A 14983-nucleotide genomic window follows, 5' to 3' on the forward strand; every position below is an offset into this window, starting at 1 on the left:
CCTCGCCTCCCTCGCAGGGGGGCTGCGGCGGCAGCCCTGGACCCCTCCTTGAGATGCAAACGCCCAAAGAAATACACGCATTTGCAGCAGCATCCGCAGCAAGAAAAGAATTCGCAGGGAGGGGGGAGCAAACGGGCATCCGAGTTGCCGCAAATCGCCCTGGGATCTTCGGGCGAAGTGCGGCGCATACATTTAACTAATAATAATAAGACATGAATAATAATAATAATAATAATAATTAGAAGTAATAGGAATGAAATTGGAAGCAGCAGCTGCGGCCCCGGGATCCCTTTTCGGGCGGCGGCGGGCGAGCGTGCCGCAGAGCATGTGCAGAGCGCGCCTTCCCCCCCTCCCTCCGCTGACGCGCCTTCCCGGCGGGGGCGTGGCCTGGGCGTCACGTGGCGGGCGGGGAGGGGGCGTGGCTCCTCGCCACCTCCTTTGTCCGGGCGGCGCCGGCTGGCCATTGGCTGAGCGCGGCGCGGCGGGGCGGGGCCGGGCGGGAGGGGGCGTGGCCGTCGGGCGGGATATCGGGGCGGCGGAGGCGGGCGCGGCAGACGGGCGGAGAGCGACGCCCAGGCCGCCTCCCTCCCCGGAGCCAGGAAGCGGCGGCAACGGCAGCGGCGCCCGGGATGGGATGGGGCCCCGGAGGAGACGCCCCCGGACGGGCAGCCCCCCCACGGGCCCAGCCTCGCCCGCCGCCAAGGGGGGGGCCCTGAAGCCCCGGGCCGACAGCCGGGCGGAGACGGTGAGTGGGGGGGCAGGCAAGGGGGGGGCGGGACCCCCGATCCCCCCTCCGCCGCCCTCTCCCGACGAGTCTTTGTCCTCCGGGCGGCTGCTGCACCTGACGGGCACCCGCATGCCCCCTGCCTTCATCAGCTGCAGCCCCATGGATCTGGACCCGGACTATGATCGTCGGGGGCTTTGGGGGGCTTTTCGGGGTGGGAGGGAACTGGCCGCCCCCCTTCCCGCCGCCGGGACCCCCGATCCCCCCGATGGGTCTTTGTCTTTGTCCTCCGGGCTGCTGCACCTGACGGGAATCCGCCTGCCTGCCCCCCTTCCCCTCTGCCTTTCTCGGCTGCAGCCCCGTGGATCTGGACTATGGGCGACCCCGCCCCGCCACCGCCACTAGGGGCTTTCTGGGGTGGGAGGGAGCTGGCCGCCCGCCCTTCCCGCCACGGGGAACCCCCCTCGCCCCCCCCCGTCCTCTCCCGGAGACACCCAGGTCTTTGTCCTCCGGGCTGCTGCACCTGACGGACACCCGCCTGCCCCTCCCCTCTGCCTTGCTCAGCTGCAGCCCCATGGATCTGGACCTGGACTGTGAGTGCCCCACGACCCCACCCCTGCCGCCGCCAGGGGTTTTTTGGGGGGTGGAGGGAGCTGGCCGCCCCCCTCCTGCCACCGGGACCCCCGATCACCCTGCCGCCCTCTCCCGACGGGGTGGCTCTGTGCGGCTCTTTGTCCTCTGGGCTGCTGCACCTGACGGGCACCCGCCTGCCCCCTTCCCCTCTGCCCTTCTCAGCTGCAGCCCCATGGATCTGGACCTGGACTATGAGCGCCCCAACGTCGAGACTATCAAGTGCGTGGTGGTGGGGGACAACGCTGTGGGCAAGACCCGCCTCATCTGCGCCAGGGCCTGCAATGCCACCCTCACCCAGTACCAGCTGCTCGCCACCCACGTGCCCACCGTCTGGGCCATCGACCAGTACCGCGTCTGCCAGGAGGTGAGGCGGGCCAGGGGGGCCGGAAAGACCCTTTCCCTTCTCTTCCGCCCCCCTCCTGCCACTTCCTTTGTGACGGACCCCCACCCCCTGTCTCCCCCCACCCCATGCCCACCCATAGGTGCTGGAGCGCTCGCGGGACGTGGTGGACGAGGTCAGCATCTCCCTGCGGCTCTGGGACACCTTTGGCGACCACCACAAGGACCGGCGCTTTGCCTACGGCAGGTGAGGCCAAGGGGGGTGGCGGCTCCCCAGGTGGGCAGGGACAGGTGGAGTTGGAAGGGACCCCCAAAGCTCATCTAGACCAACCCCACGCAATGTAGGGGTCGCAGCGAAAGCTCCAGTGTCAGAGAGCCTGCCACTTTCCATGTCCCTCCTACTCTGACTGGCAGCAGCCCTCCAGGGGGACAGCTTTATCTGGAGTGGGTGGGAGGGAGGGAACGGGTCTGTGCCCGCTGGCAGTGGGAGGGCAGGAGAAAGGGAGACCCACAGGAGGTAGAGCCCAGACAGAGGGCCGCCTGCTTCCAGCCTCCTCCCGCCTGGGACCTTCGCCATGCCAAGCATGTGTCCCAGGCTGAGGCTGCTGCAGCCGGTCTCCCTCGCAGGAGGGGTTGGCCAGAGATTTGCAGCCTGGGGGTGGCGGGCAGGGGGCTTGCAGCCCTCTGGGGGAAGGGTCTGAGGGGGCTGGCTGGCTGTGGTTGTGATTTCTTGCATGGAATCGTGGAAATGGAAGGGACCCCCAAAGGTCATCTATTCCAACCCCACAAAATGCAGGAGTTGCAACGAAAACATCCCTGACAGATGGAGAGGAAGTCCCTCTCCCTTCCCTTCGCATGTCCTGTGCCTTCCACTTCCGGGTGGGTTGCAGTGTCCTTTGGCCTTCCTGGGTTGGGCTTGCGGGGGGGGGGGGGGTTGGTGCTTCATTCCTCCCCGTCCCTGCTCTCTGCCAGGCCTCTCCCGGCCCTGGAACCCGGCCTGGCGCCCTGCGGCCTCCGACTCACGTTCTCCACGTTCACAACTTGGCTGCCGAGACTTCCAAAATTCTTGAGGGGGGGCCGGGGGGAGGCCATCTCCTATTTCACATCTGCCCCGGAGACTGCAGCCTCTTTCTCGCTGGGAGCCTCCCCCCCCCCTCCCCAGGTGTAGAGAAAGACCCCCTTCTCCGCTTTCTGTGGATTTTCACCCTTGGGCTCCCCTTTGGCAGAGCAGGTGCTCCCTGGCTCAGGCTGGCAGCTGCAAGTTGGCTGGGCCAGCTGGCCTTGTCACTCTTGGGACATCTCCCGTGGTGGAGCACGAGGCTCTGGGCTCTTGCTCCACAGGGTTGTGGGTCTGAGCCCCACTTTGGGTGAAATTGCAGTCTCTCAAGGTCTCCTGGGCAAATTGGCTGGAAGCGGGCACCCTGGGTTCTCCACGTGCGATATGCCAGCCGGGCGTGACCGCTTGTCTGCCCTTTATCCTTCCGAGTCCTGGCTCTCTGGCCCCTTGCGCCACGGGGCTCTGGGAATGGAAATCCCTGACTCTTCCTCCTGGGAAGCCAGTCTGTGCCAGCGGTGGTGGGGCCTTCACCCGCCTGCCTTCTCCCCCGCAGGTCGGACGTGGTGGTGCTCTGCTTCTCCCTGGCCAACCCCAACTCCCTGCGACATGTGACCAGCATGTGGTACCCCGAGATCAAGCACTTCTGCCCACGCACCCCCATCGTGCTGGTCGGCTGCCAGCTGGACCTGCGCTACGCTGACCTGGAGGCCGTCAACCGCGCTCGCCGACCGCTGGCCAAGTAGGGGCACCAAGACACCCCCACACACACCCCATGCATGATGCTCTCGGGGCCGTGTGCCACACGAGAGCCCCCGTTCTTGGGGGGTCTGGTGGGCGATGCCCCCCAGGGGTGGGTCTGCTAGGAAACGAAGGAGGTTTCAGCTTCAGAGCCGCTCCTTCCACAAGTGTGTCGTTCACATTGCTTAACGATTTTACTTTTAATTGCGATTTAGCGCTTCTGCGCATGCGCAAAGCACAATTTAGCACTTCTGCGCATGCGCGACCCCCCAAAACCCAGAAGTAACCCGTTCCGGTACTTCTGGGTTTCGACAGGTTCGTAACCCGAAAAAACGCAACTTGAAGCGTCTGTAACCCGAGGTATGACTGTACAGGTATAACATTTCCCGAATTTTCATCCACGCCCACATAACTTGAAAACTGTGGGACGTAGGAAACTTTTACTCACACATGTGAGATAATCCAGGGCAGCAGATTTAATCAGAATCTGAGAAGCGGTAGTTACATTCATTTTAAAAGGATAGTGGTCTGTCATTGAAGATGATGATGACAGGGGTTTTTTCCAGACCTCGTTCCTTGTTGCGAAGGGGCCCCCACGACAGTTCAAGGGTCCGGGCCCCCGAAATGTAGGCCTGCCACTGATCCCGCCTTGTCCCCTAGAATAATTGTGTAGGGTGGCGGTTAGAGCTGGACGAGGCCTTGGGAGACCAGAGTTCGAATCTCCGCTGAGCCGAGAAGCCTCTCTGTGAGCAGTCAGCCTCTCTCATCAGCCCTGCAGGGCGGTGGTTGCTCTGAGGACAAATGGGGAGGGGGAGACCCATTCGCACCCCCTGGGAGGAAAAAGGTGTCCTGGGAATGCAAAAAGTGAATATGATTTGGTGCTTCCCCCGTCTTAGCCCAGAGAGGCTCTGCCTGGCATCCTTTTCTCCTCACCCCCCTGCCCTTTCCTCTCCTCGCCCCCCAGGCCCATTAAACCGTCGGACATCCTTCCCCCGGAGTGTGGGCACGAGGTGGCGAAGGAGCTGGGCATCCCCTACTACGAGACCAGCATGGTGGCTCAGTTTGGCATCAAGGACGTCTTTGACAACGCCATCCGCGCCGCCCTCATCTCCCGCCGCCACCTGCAGTTCTGGAAGTCCCACCTGAAGAAGGTGCAGCGCCCGCTGCTGCAGGCGCCCTTTCTGCCCCCCAAGCCGCCCCCGCCTGTCATCCACATCCCGGAGCCGGCGCCCGGAGAGGGCAGGGGCCCCGACGCCCTCTTCCACCAGCCGCTGTGCGCCGACGTGGTCTTCTGCCTGCAGGGGGGCCACCGGGTCTTTGCCCACCGGGTCTACCTGGCCACGTCCTGCTCCAAATTCTACGACCTCTTTGCGCTGGACTCTCCCGCCGAGGCCGCGGGGGCCAAGGAACCGGCGGTGAGGACTAGGAGCTTGGATGCCGACATCCAGTGTGGCTCGGCGGCCACGGCCACGGCAGCTTCTCTCCGGGCCTCGCAGAGCGACGACCCCCTGCGCTTGGGTCGGGCGCCGCGGGCGCTGGCGGGCTGGGGCCGGGGCTTCGTCAGCATGCGCCAGGAGGCGGTGCGCGACCCCGTGACGCATCGCGAGAAGCCCATGGCGGCCGTCTACCTGGACGGGCTGGTGCAGGCGGGGCCGTTCCTGGCGGTGCTGGAATACCTGTACACGGGCCGGCTGGAGCAGCACGGCGCTGACCTGATGCAGGTGGCGGCCATCGCTGAGCTGCTGGAGGTCTTTGACCTGCGCATGATGGTGGCCAACATCCTCAACAAGGAGAGCTTCATGAACGAGGAGATCAGCAAGGCCTTCCACGTCCGGCGCGCCAACCGCATCAAGGAGTGCCTCAGCAAGGGCACCTTTGCAGGTAGGGGAGGGGGCTCAGCTGGGCAGGAAGGGAGGAGGGGGCAAGGCTCCGGGGAGGAGCAGCTGGAGAGAAGAGAGTCACATGACAGCCCTGTCCCAGGCAGGGCCGGATTGAGGTTTGATGTGGCCCTCAGCTCCTGAAGGTAACGGGGCCCTTTCTATGTCCAGCTGTCCTTTGTCAACAACAAATTGTGGCTGATTTTTGTGTTGAATACATGCTATATGGTAATTTATGGACCTAATAAGTATCTAAAGCCATTTACATATAACAAAATATGTAGTGATTATTGAAGCGAAATAAAATTACGAACCAGTGATATTTTAGGGAGCAGGATAGCAGGCGGGGCCCATGACTTACATCACAGGAGCCGACACAACACAAAACACACTCTTCTGTTTTGGAAATGTACATCCAGTTTTTCCCCCTTTAAATTTTTGGGGGGTCCCCAAGAGAGTGTGGCCCTAAGGCATAGCTTGTTTAGCTTATACCTAAATCTGACGCTGGTCCCAGGGCAGACGGGGCAGCGAGCCACCGTCAAAGATCTGAAGCAGTGTCCGATCAAATGTTAGGAAGACCCTTTTGAGGATCTGAGCTGGGTGACTGTGCAACAGACTCCCCGGGGAGATGAGCTGTCCTTCGTGGGAGGTTTCTCAGCCCAGGTTGGGGGACCACCTGCCAGCGGGTTCTTTAGCCGTGACTCCGGCATCCAGCTCTCTGAGAGGAAGCCCCCCCCCTGACGGCCCGCTTTCTCTTCCCTGCCAGATGTTGTCTTTGTGGTCGACGACGGGTTGGTGCCGGCCCACAAGCCCCTTCTCCTGGCCGGCTGCGACTTCATGGTCGCCATGTTTGGGAGCACCTTCCGGGAGAGCTGCGCTGCGGAGGTGAGGAGTGGGGGGCAACAGGGGGGCCTGGAAAGGGCGCTGGGTGGGGGCCCCTCTTGGGGTGGGAGTTTGAGCCTTCAGGGATGTCGCTGGCCGGGCATCCTTGGGGTGGGGGATTTCGGAGGCCATTTTGGGGTATTTTATTATGTGCTTAGAGCGCATCTATAGCCCGCTCTTCAGCCCCAAAGGCTCCCAGAGCAGCTTCCGAACGATCAGAGTCCCTCCCTGCTGGCTGATAACCAGTGAGACACAGCACACAAAGAGGAAGGAGCAGGGAGGGAAGAGGAAAACCACAACTTCTAAACAGCTTGTTTATTTTATCTCTGGAAACTTAAATGCTGCTTGATTGGGGGGGGGGGAGGATAAGTGTTTTACAATAAGCTTAAAACAATAAAATTATCACTAAAAGATTGACGGCCATAAATATGCAGACAGTTAAAACCAGACTAGAATAGACAGAAACCAACTGAAGCTCTGGCAAACTTTCTAAGCATCTGGGTAGGCTGGTCTGAATAAGCCGAAAGCAAAGCCTGATATCAACAGGCCGGGAGCCTCCAGAGCGTTTGTGTCGCCACACTAAATGTTCTCCCAGATGCGGTGGGGACATTGTGTGGCGCCTGTGCAAGTGCCAGTCCCACAGATCTAAGTGGGCAGATGTGGGGAAAGGCGATCTCGCTGGTCCCAGGCTTCCTTTCGATGCTAAGATTAACACTTTGAACTTGGCCGGGAAGCCGATTGGCAAGGCGGGCAGATCTCTGCACACAGGTGCCCCACGGTGACCTGGCCTGGCTCCAGCCAGCAATTGCTCTGCAGCATCCTGCCCGGACTGCGGCTTCCAGATCCAGCCCTTGTGCCCCGAATGACCAGCTGCCCTGGTTCTGGGGGCAGGAGGAGCCAGAGAAAGCTGTCTCTCGGCTCTCCTGTGCCTGGAATGGCTCCTGTGGTTGGGGGGGGCACCTTCCGGAAGGTGCAAGTCTTGCCCTGTCCCCTTGCCAGAGCTAGCCCCACGCAGGTGCCTGAAAGCCAGGGTGCTGAATGCACTTCTGTGGCCTGAGCTGGTGCAAAACTCCCTCCTTTTGGTGCCTTGTGTTTCCTGGGGCAGCTGGAGTCACTGCACATGAAAATACCGTATTTTTCGCCCCATAAGACACACCTGACCATAAGACGCACCTAGTTTTTAGAGGAGGAAAACAAGAAAAAAATATTCTAAACGAAACAGTGGAAGTATGATTTTTGTGGTTCATGCTGTGGCCACAGATATGTGATTTGACGGTGACTTTGGGGTGACCCAATGCAAAAATCCATGTGGATCCGTGCTTTGTTTTTGCGCCATTGCGGCCCCACAAAACAGTGGGTGCATGTTTTTTTGGTGCAGGCTGTAGCTATGGGCATGCTATGTGATCTGATGGTGAATTTGGGGTGACCCAGTGTAAAAATCCTGCGGATCCATGGGCTTTTACCTTCCCCCTCCCAGGCAGCCTCTGCTAGCGTCCCTTATCTCTCTTCCGATCCCACTGATCAGCTGCTTCCTTTCAACACTCCCTTCCCTCTTGTTTGCCTTAATGTCTTTTCTTTAGCTGGAGCAGTTTTTTGCTCCTCCTCTTCTTCTAATTTCTCTCCTCATTGCTTTAGTCTTCCTGTTTCCCCCCTTTGCAAGTTTGCTGTCTTTACCTCCCCCCTCCCAGGCAGCCTCCTTTATCTCTAGCGTCCCTTATCTCTCTCCCCGATTGGCAAACGATCAGCAGCTTTGTTTCAACACCCACTTTCCTCTTTCCAAAAAAAAAAGCATGATCTGTTTTTCTCCCCTGGGCAATTCGGCTCCAGGGACCACACATTCACACCAAAAGACGCACAGACATTTCCTGTTACTTTTCAGGAAAAAAAAGGGTGTCTTATGGAGCGAAAAACACGGTATATCTTTTCTTGCCACTGGCATTGTGTGAAGCCCTGGGCTGGGGGTGGCTGTCCTGGCAGCTGAGCCAAGAGGCCTGGCAGGTCAACGGCATGGGCTGCTGACGTGGGTCAGTGTGCCCATTGCCAGGCACCCGCCTTCTCTCTGCATGGCAAAGGTGGTGTTGGTGGGGCGAGGCCTGACCCCCCCCCCCCCCGTGCTCTGCGACCCTCCAGCTGGGCCCAGGCCTCTTTCCCTCCCGCGCCCAACCCCTTTGGCAGCAGGAAAACCAGCTGGCTGCTGGAATGTGCTCCCCCAGCCAGGAGCTGCCGGGGCCTGAGATAAATCGGGCATCTCAAAAAGAAAGGGTCACGGGGCTCACGAGGGGCCGGGGCGGCAGCCAAGGCTCTTCTGGCGCCACCCTGGCCTCCCCCCGGCCTGCCCAAATTGGTCTTGCTTCCGTCTTGTCTGGGCTTCAGAGGCTCTTTTGTTCCCCTTTGGGGAGGGGGGGTTCAGCCTCTCTCCCCAGCTAACTGTAAAGTAGCAAGGCAAGTGCCTCTGAGCATGTGCAGAGGGCGCTCTTTCTGGGTTGCTGGCGGAAGCAGCTTCCGTCCTTCCAGAAAGAAGTCTCCCAAGTCCAAGGAGGAGCTGGAGGGCCGGGTGGGGAGGTTTGGAGGGGGCGACTGGGGGGCAGCGAGGAAAAGCGTTGGGTTGGTGGGGGTTGCGTGACTTTGCCCAGGAGCCCCCAGGACTGGGGACAAGAGGAGAGCAGAGGAGTCATTGTTTTTATTTCCTGAAGTTTATGCACCGCCTGATTGTAAAACGAAACGGAAAAGCAAACCTCAAAGCGGTTTGCAAAAAAGGTGCTACAATAAAGTGAGGCTTTTGCAAAGCTAAAATAACGACAGGCGAAAAGCGTGACATCTCACAGGGACTTTCTCTCGGCATCTGGGCAGGCTTGTCTTCCAAACCAGAATGTTTGGCCCTGGAGGAGGCACCTGCTTGATCTCAAGTGGCAAGGAGTTCCGGGTGCCACCCGTCCAGTTCTTATAAATGCAGAGCTGGTCTTGCATGGCGAAGGCGCCTGCTTGAGATCTATGGGCAGAAGGCCCAAAGCCGGAGGGGGCCAGGCCAAGGCAGCTCCTCCAGAGACCCTTCTCCCCCCCCCCCCCCCAGGTCGCTTTGCCGGGCACCAACTGCGCCTGCCTGCGGGCCGTGCTGGAGTTCCTCTACACGGGCCTCTTTGTCCCCACGCCAGACCTGGACGCCATGGAACTGCTGGTGCTGACCAACCGCCTTTGCCTGACCCGCCTGCAGGCCCTGACCGGTGAGTCCTTGGCTGGGCTGGACCCGGACGTGGGGGGGGGGGAAGGAGGAGGGCCCCCCCCCGCTCACCCATCTGGCCGCTGCTGCCTCCTGCCTGGAGGCCGCTTATGTAAGCTGCCGATAAGATAATGAGGCTGTTGGTTGGGGACGCAGCGTCCCTGGGATCAATGAGTCCCCGAGCCTGGATGCTGGCCAGCAGCGGGAGGGTGGGGGGCCATTGACCTCTCGGGAAGCAGCACTGGGGGTGGGGAAGAGAGGAAGTGGAAGCGGGGGGGGGGGCTCTTGCTTGCTTGCCCTGTCTGGGTTCTGGGAAGCGGCAGTGCAGCTCCTGAGCACACACAGAGTGCATTGCTGGGAGCAGGGAAGAGAGGAGAGGAGCACAGGGGGAATGTGCTCTCTTTGGAGCCCTGTCTAGGAATGCCTGGGCGGGTTCTGGGGAGCGGCAATGGAGCCTCTGAGCACACGCAGAGTGCATTCCTGGGAGCAGGGAAGAGAAGAGTGCAGGGAACTTTTTCACGGGGAGAATGTGCTCTCTTTTGACCCCTGGGTGGGTTCTGGGGGTGGCAGTGGGGCCCCTGAGCGCACACAGAGTGCATTCCTGGGTTTTCTCGGGGGTGAGGATGCCCCTCCCAGTCTGAGGCCCTTTCCTGGTCTTCTCCCCAGAGCAGTACGCCGTGGATGAACTGGTCCATGCCAGCCTGCAGAAGGTGGAGATTGACGCCCAGGTCATCCTCTACCTGGAGATGACGCAGGTATTCATCGGCCCCACAGGCTCCCTCGCTAATCGTTATTGTTGTTGTTGTTGTTGTTATTGAACTAATTAAACAAATGAATACAACAGAATTAACAGAACTCTCCCCCTGGGGGAGGGGAAACAGTGCAATGTTAGGCTGGAAAAGTTCTTGAGGCCATTAGGAAAAATCAAATGTCATGTTGTGTTACAGAGGCAGAATCCTGTCTCTGCATTTGAAACCCCAGAAGTGTAGAATTGGAAGGGACCCGAAAGAGATTGCAGCTGTTGGCTGCAAAGAAGATAAATTCAACCAAAGGAGATGCAGAATTTTTGCAGGGTCCTCCGAGCCGTTCGCAACACACAATTTATGAGATTTTTTTTCAACTCTGCATGTTTTTTAAATAACAGATTGGAAGTTGCCAATCCGCTTTGGGGGGGGGGCAGCTGAGGTTCTGCCAGCTCCCAGTGTCCCTGTCTGGAGAGCGGAAACCTTTTAGCGGACGCAGCTGCAGTGAAGATGGAACGAGACCCAGCCTTTGCGGGGTGGAGCCCTGGGTGTGGGTGTCTGAGGCGTTCCCAAAGTAAAGGAAGGATTGGACTCTGATAATAAGAAAACACACAGGGGCTTGAACCAGCAAGACTCTGGGAGGGCTGCGTATAATAACAATTCCTGTCCACCCCTTGGCCCAGGTCGTTTTATTCACAAAAGAACTTTTTGCACAGTGTTCGTAAGAACCAATCAGATTTCCTCTGAGCATTTCAAAAAAACCCCACATGGGGACAAAGTTAAAGTTAAAACTACAAAGAGGTAATTTCCTACTTGAGCATGCATATGTAATTCAGGAAGCGAAGAGGAATGCTTTTAGGAAGGTCATAAACAGGAGAGGATGAAAGGATGGCAAGGAAAGAGTATTCACCATCCCCTTGTGAACTCTCTTCCTGGCCCCTAAGATCTGTCTAAAGATTAAACTACATCAAGGTAACCTACTGTCTTTACGTACTGAGGATGCCTGAGGAAGCAACTGGCAGCTGGGCTGTGTCCGTGTCAAGCAAGAGAAATAGGACAGGGAAGCAGAGGCCTGGATTGATGATCAGAAATCATATCCAAATGGCTCAAACCCGGTCAACGCAATACTTTCATTGCTGGCACAAATGGCTTGCTCCGTATTTTTTCTAATTCCTCATAGCAATCCCACCTGATCACTACAGGTGTCTGCCCTGGGGGGCTTCTAGATTCTGCCCCTGGGAACATGGGGTATCTGAAGTTGCTCCCCCCCCAGATGTATTTGCTGCCAGGACTGGGCCTTCTGCATTCACGGCACTGCCACTGAGCAAACCTCTCTCCCCCTGGCATGGTGAATTTTGTGGCTTGGAGTCATTCTCAAAATCAAGATAGTGGAGGGATCAAGGGAAGGCACAGATCCGCGCTCTCCTGCCTCGCTCGGAAGGCTGTGTCCGGTTCTGGGCACCGCAATTTAAGAAGGAAATAAATTACACAGAGCTCAGTTGGTTGGAGTCTTCTGCTCCAAGGCTGTGGGTTGGGCAGCTGCAGAGTCCTGCCTTCCAAGGGGGTTGGGCCAGATGACCCCCAGAGTCGCTTCAGGGATCTTTGGAGATGGGGTGGGGGCCGTGCCTGTGCTTTTGTGCCCCTCACCGTTGCCCTCCTCCTCCCCCCGCAGTTCCACAACGCCCGCCAGCTGGCTGCCTGGTGCCTTCACTATCTCTGCACCAACTACAACAGCGTCTGCCGCCGCTTCCCCCGCGAAATGAAGTGCATGTCTCCAGGTAGGGCCCCTGGGCACGGGGGGACCACCGCCTGGGGGGCGGCACAGCTCCTCTGCTTGGGGGGGCGGCCCTCTGCCCAGGGAGGCAGGAGTTGTGGTTCCTGCAGTGCAGGTGTGGGGCACTAGACGAGGGAAGGTGGGGCTGGGGCTGCCCTTCTGGGGGGTGTTGAATTGCGGAGGTGGCGGGGTCTGTGTCTGATGCCCCTGTTAGGGTAGTGCCAGGGAGACGGGGGCATCAGGCAGGCCCGCAGCTGGCTCCAGCCACTGGCCGGCAGCCGGACGATCACTGGTCTCCCTTGGAACAGCATCAATCAGCGACACGAGCCTCAGATACGTTAGAGACCCGTGCACGCTCTGTCAGCAGAGTGAACACCGTATTTTTTGCTCTATAAGACTCATTTTCTCTCCTAAAAAATAAGGGGAAATGTGTGCGCGCCTTATGGAGCGAATGCAGGCTACACAGCTATCCCAGAAGCCAGAACAGCAAGAGGGGTTGCTGCTTTCACTGCGCAGCGATCCTTCTTGCTGTTCTGGCTTCTGAGATTCAGAATATTTTTTTTCTTGTTTTCCTCCTCCAAAAACTAGATGCATCTTTTGGTCTGGTGTGTCTTATAGAGCGAAAAATACGGTAAATCTTTGCAGCAGAAGAGGCGGACAGAGCCATGTGCAAGTAGTATATTACAATGTTTTATTCAGCAGCAGGAACAAAGGAAAAAACATGTCTGCTTCCCTTTGTCTCCAGCAAAACAGCAGCAATGCAAAAGCTATATACAAAACGGAAGGACCCGGCAGACTGCTGGAAATGTAAACAGGCATGTGACACACAAGAGTCCTGCCTGTGCCTTTTTAAGGTGGAACGGAACTCTATCCTAACAGCCCCATCTCCCTGTCTCCCCAGAGAACCAGGCCCACTTTGAGCGCCACCGCTGGCCCCCCATCTGGTACCTGAAGGAGGAGGACCGCTACCTGCGCCTGCAGAGAGAGCGCCAGCTGGAGGAGGAGATGCTCCAGAAACAGCACCCGCGGCGCAAGTGGTGCTTCTGGCGCCCCCAGCCCACCAGCCCCGTCTCCTGAGCCCCCTCCCCACCCCCACCGGGCTCCCAGGGGACCTCGGCCGAGAGGGGAGGGCCTCTGCCTTGTTTACAAACCCCCCCCCCAGCCTTCCTGCCAGCTCTGTGCCTCTTGCCACGGCTGCCATGCCTTTCTCTCTCGTGTTTACGCCCCCTGCCCTGCCCCACGGAGCAGGCGGGCCCCTAACCAGCTGCCTCTCCAGTCGCTACCTCTGACCTTTGCAGTATTCTGGGGGCGGTGGGGAGGTTTGGGGGTGCAGGAGGAGGGGTGCGGAGCTGCTACGAATCGGGGTTGGTCTGGACCCTCCCACACGGGGCCGGCTGGACCTGGGGGTTTGGAGCAGGGTGTTGTTGTGTTGGGGGTCTCTGAGCCGCGTGGCTGTAGGTTGAGAGGGGAGGGAATAGTGGGGGGTGGGAGATTTGCGTAGGAGGGAGGGGTGCATGATGGGGTGGCAGGAGCCGTGGGCCCTGCGTGGGGTGTAATGGGGGGGGTAGAGATTCTTCTTCTAGTTGTAGGAGCTGCTTCCTGTCTGTGCTTGTCTGCTGGGTGGGGGGATGCGGGCGGGGGGAGCGTTGGACCCCTCCCCAGGCCGGTGCCTTGGACACAACGCGAGCCTCTTCTCTGGACTGGGGGGGTGAGGTTGCAACTCCCTCCCCCCCTCTTGCCTGTCCAGCTTGGTGCATTTAGGGAGGGCTGTGGTCAGCCCATCGCCACCCGGCAAACCTGCACAACCAAGGTTTTTTATACTTTTTTCTACATGTTCCGTTTCCCCCCTCTTTCTCCCCGAACCTCGGCCAAGCACAAACCTAACCCAGGGTGGGGCAGCCTCTGGCACTCACCGTACAGAAGGGCTTTGGCGATGCGGGGGGGGGTCCTTTGCGGCCCGGGCTGCATCTGCGTCTCTAACCACTGTGAGCTGAGCCTTTCCGCTGCAACCTTTCTTACACACTTCAGTATTGGACTGTTTTAACCTTTTAATAAAAGCCTTTTGTATCGTGCTCCTGCGAGAGAGGGCTGCCGTGGCATTATTTATTACGCTTGACAGTTGCTCCTTCTGGCCCAAAGAGCCTTCCTCGCCTAATAATAATATTTAATGTTTGTGCCCTGCCCATCTGAGTGTGCAAAACATCAAACATTAAAAACTTCCCTATCCAGGCTGTAGAATTGCGACCCACGCGTGCGCAGAAGTGGGTTGCGTTCTTTTCAGGTTGCAAAGGGGCCTCCGGGATGCACCCAGAGGTACCACTGTATTGCAGAACAATGCCAGTCTGAAAAGTGTGTCGCCAACATGAAAAGTTTGGAAAGCTCTGGCTTAAAACTTCCAAGGGGATTCTGACGACACATCAGGAAGGAAGGTGGCGGCCTCTCCTTCCTCGGAGGTTTCTAAGCAGAGGGCGGATTGCCATCTGTCAGGGATTCCTGCATGGCAGGGGGCTGAACTAGATGGCCCTTGGGTGCCCCTGCCATGATCCTGCCTTTCCAGTTGCTGGAGGGGAGGCAGATGAAGAGAGGCCTTTGCAGCAGGGGGGGGGGTCTTCCATCTCTCTTAAGAGCCATGCATTGAGGCTGCCCCTCAAGGCTATGAAGCTCTGCCATGTTTGAGAGGAGCAGGAAGCGGGGGGGGGGTGGGTGTTTCAGCCTACACTCGAGTAGGACCTTGGCACAGACACATGCCCAACTGGCATGTTCTCTCCCTCCTGGTTGATCGTTCGGGAGCTTCAAAAGCTTTCTTCAGCCCTAACATCACAGCGACCGATGCCAACCGACACTGGCACACCTAGGGATCTGCAGAGCCTTCGCAGCTTGCGTAACAGACCTCAGCAACTCAGCATTTTGGCTAATCTACTTCATTTACATATAAACACAGAGCAACATGGCTCCCTCTCTCTCTAGCATCAGACTGCAAAGAGAAAGAACAAAGGACA

General features: G+C 58.6%; 1 protein-coding gene across 1 annotated transcript; it reads left to right on the plus strand.

Annotated features, from left to right (window-relative positions):
- The first annotated feature begins 599 nt into the window (after positions 1–599).
- On the plus strand, positions 600–14065 carry LOC310657558 (rho-related BTB domain-containing protein 2-like). Its single transcript, XM_083398377.1, has 10 exons — positions 600–745; positions 1520–1721; positions 1840–1943; positions 3307–3492; positions 4456–5372; positions 6135–6253; positions 9321–9471; positions 10134–10222; positions 11883–11988; positions 12886–14065. Exons 2-10 carry the CDS (start codon positions 1530–1532, stop codon positions 13059–13061), a joined length of 2040 nt encoding a protein of 679 aa, XP_083254503.1. The 5' UTR covers positions 600–745; positions 1520–1529; the 3' UTR covers positions 13062–14065.
- Positions 14066–14983: the final 918 nt, after the last annotated feature.

The sequence above is a fragment of the Podarcis tiliguerta genome (genome assembly GCF_965153285.1).
Source record: "Podarcis tiliguerta genome assembly, chromosome: 9".
In the NCBI taxonomy this organism is placed as follows: domain Eukaryota; kingdom Metazoa; phylum Chordata; class Lepidosauria; order Squamata; family Lacertidae; genus Podarcis; species Podarcis tiliguerta.

Coding starts and splice junctions, on each gene's coding strand:
- LOC310657558 (XM_083398377.1), top strand. CDS start 1,530: ATGGATCTGGACCTGGACTATGAGCGCCCCAACGTCGAGACTATCAAG. Junction 3,493..4,455: donor GCTCGCCGACCGCTGGCCAA/GTAGGGGCACCA, acceptor CTCGCCCCCCAG/GCCCATTAAACCGTCGGACA. Junction 5,373..6,134: donor CAGCAAGGGCACCTTTGCAG/GTAGGGGAGGGG, acceptor CTTCCCTGCCAG/ATGTTGTCTTTGTGGTCGAC.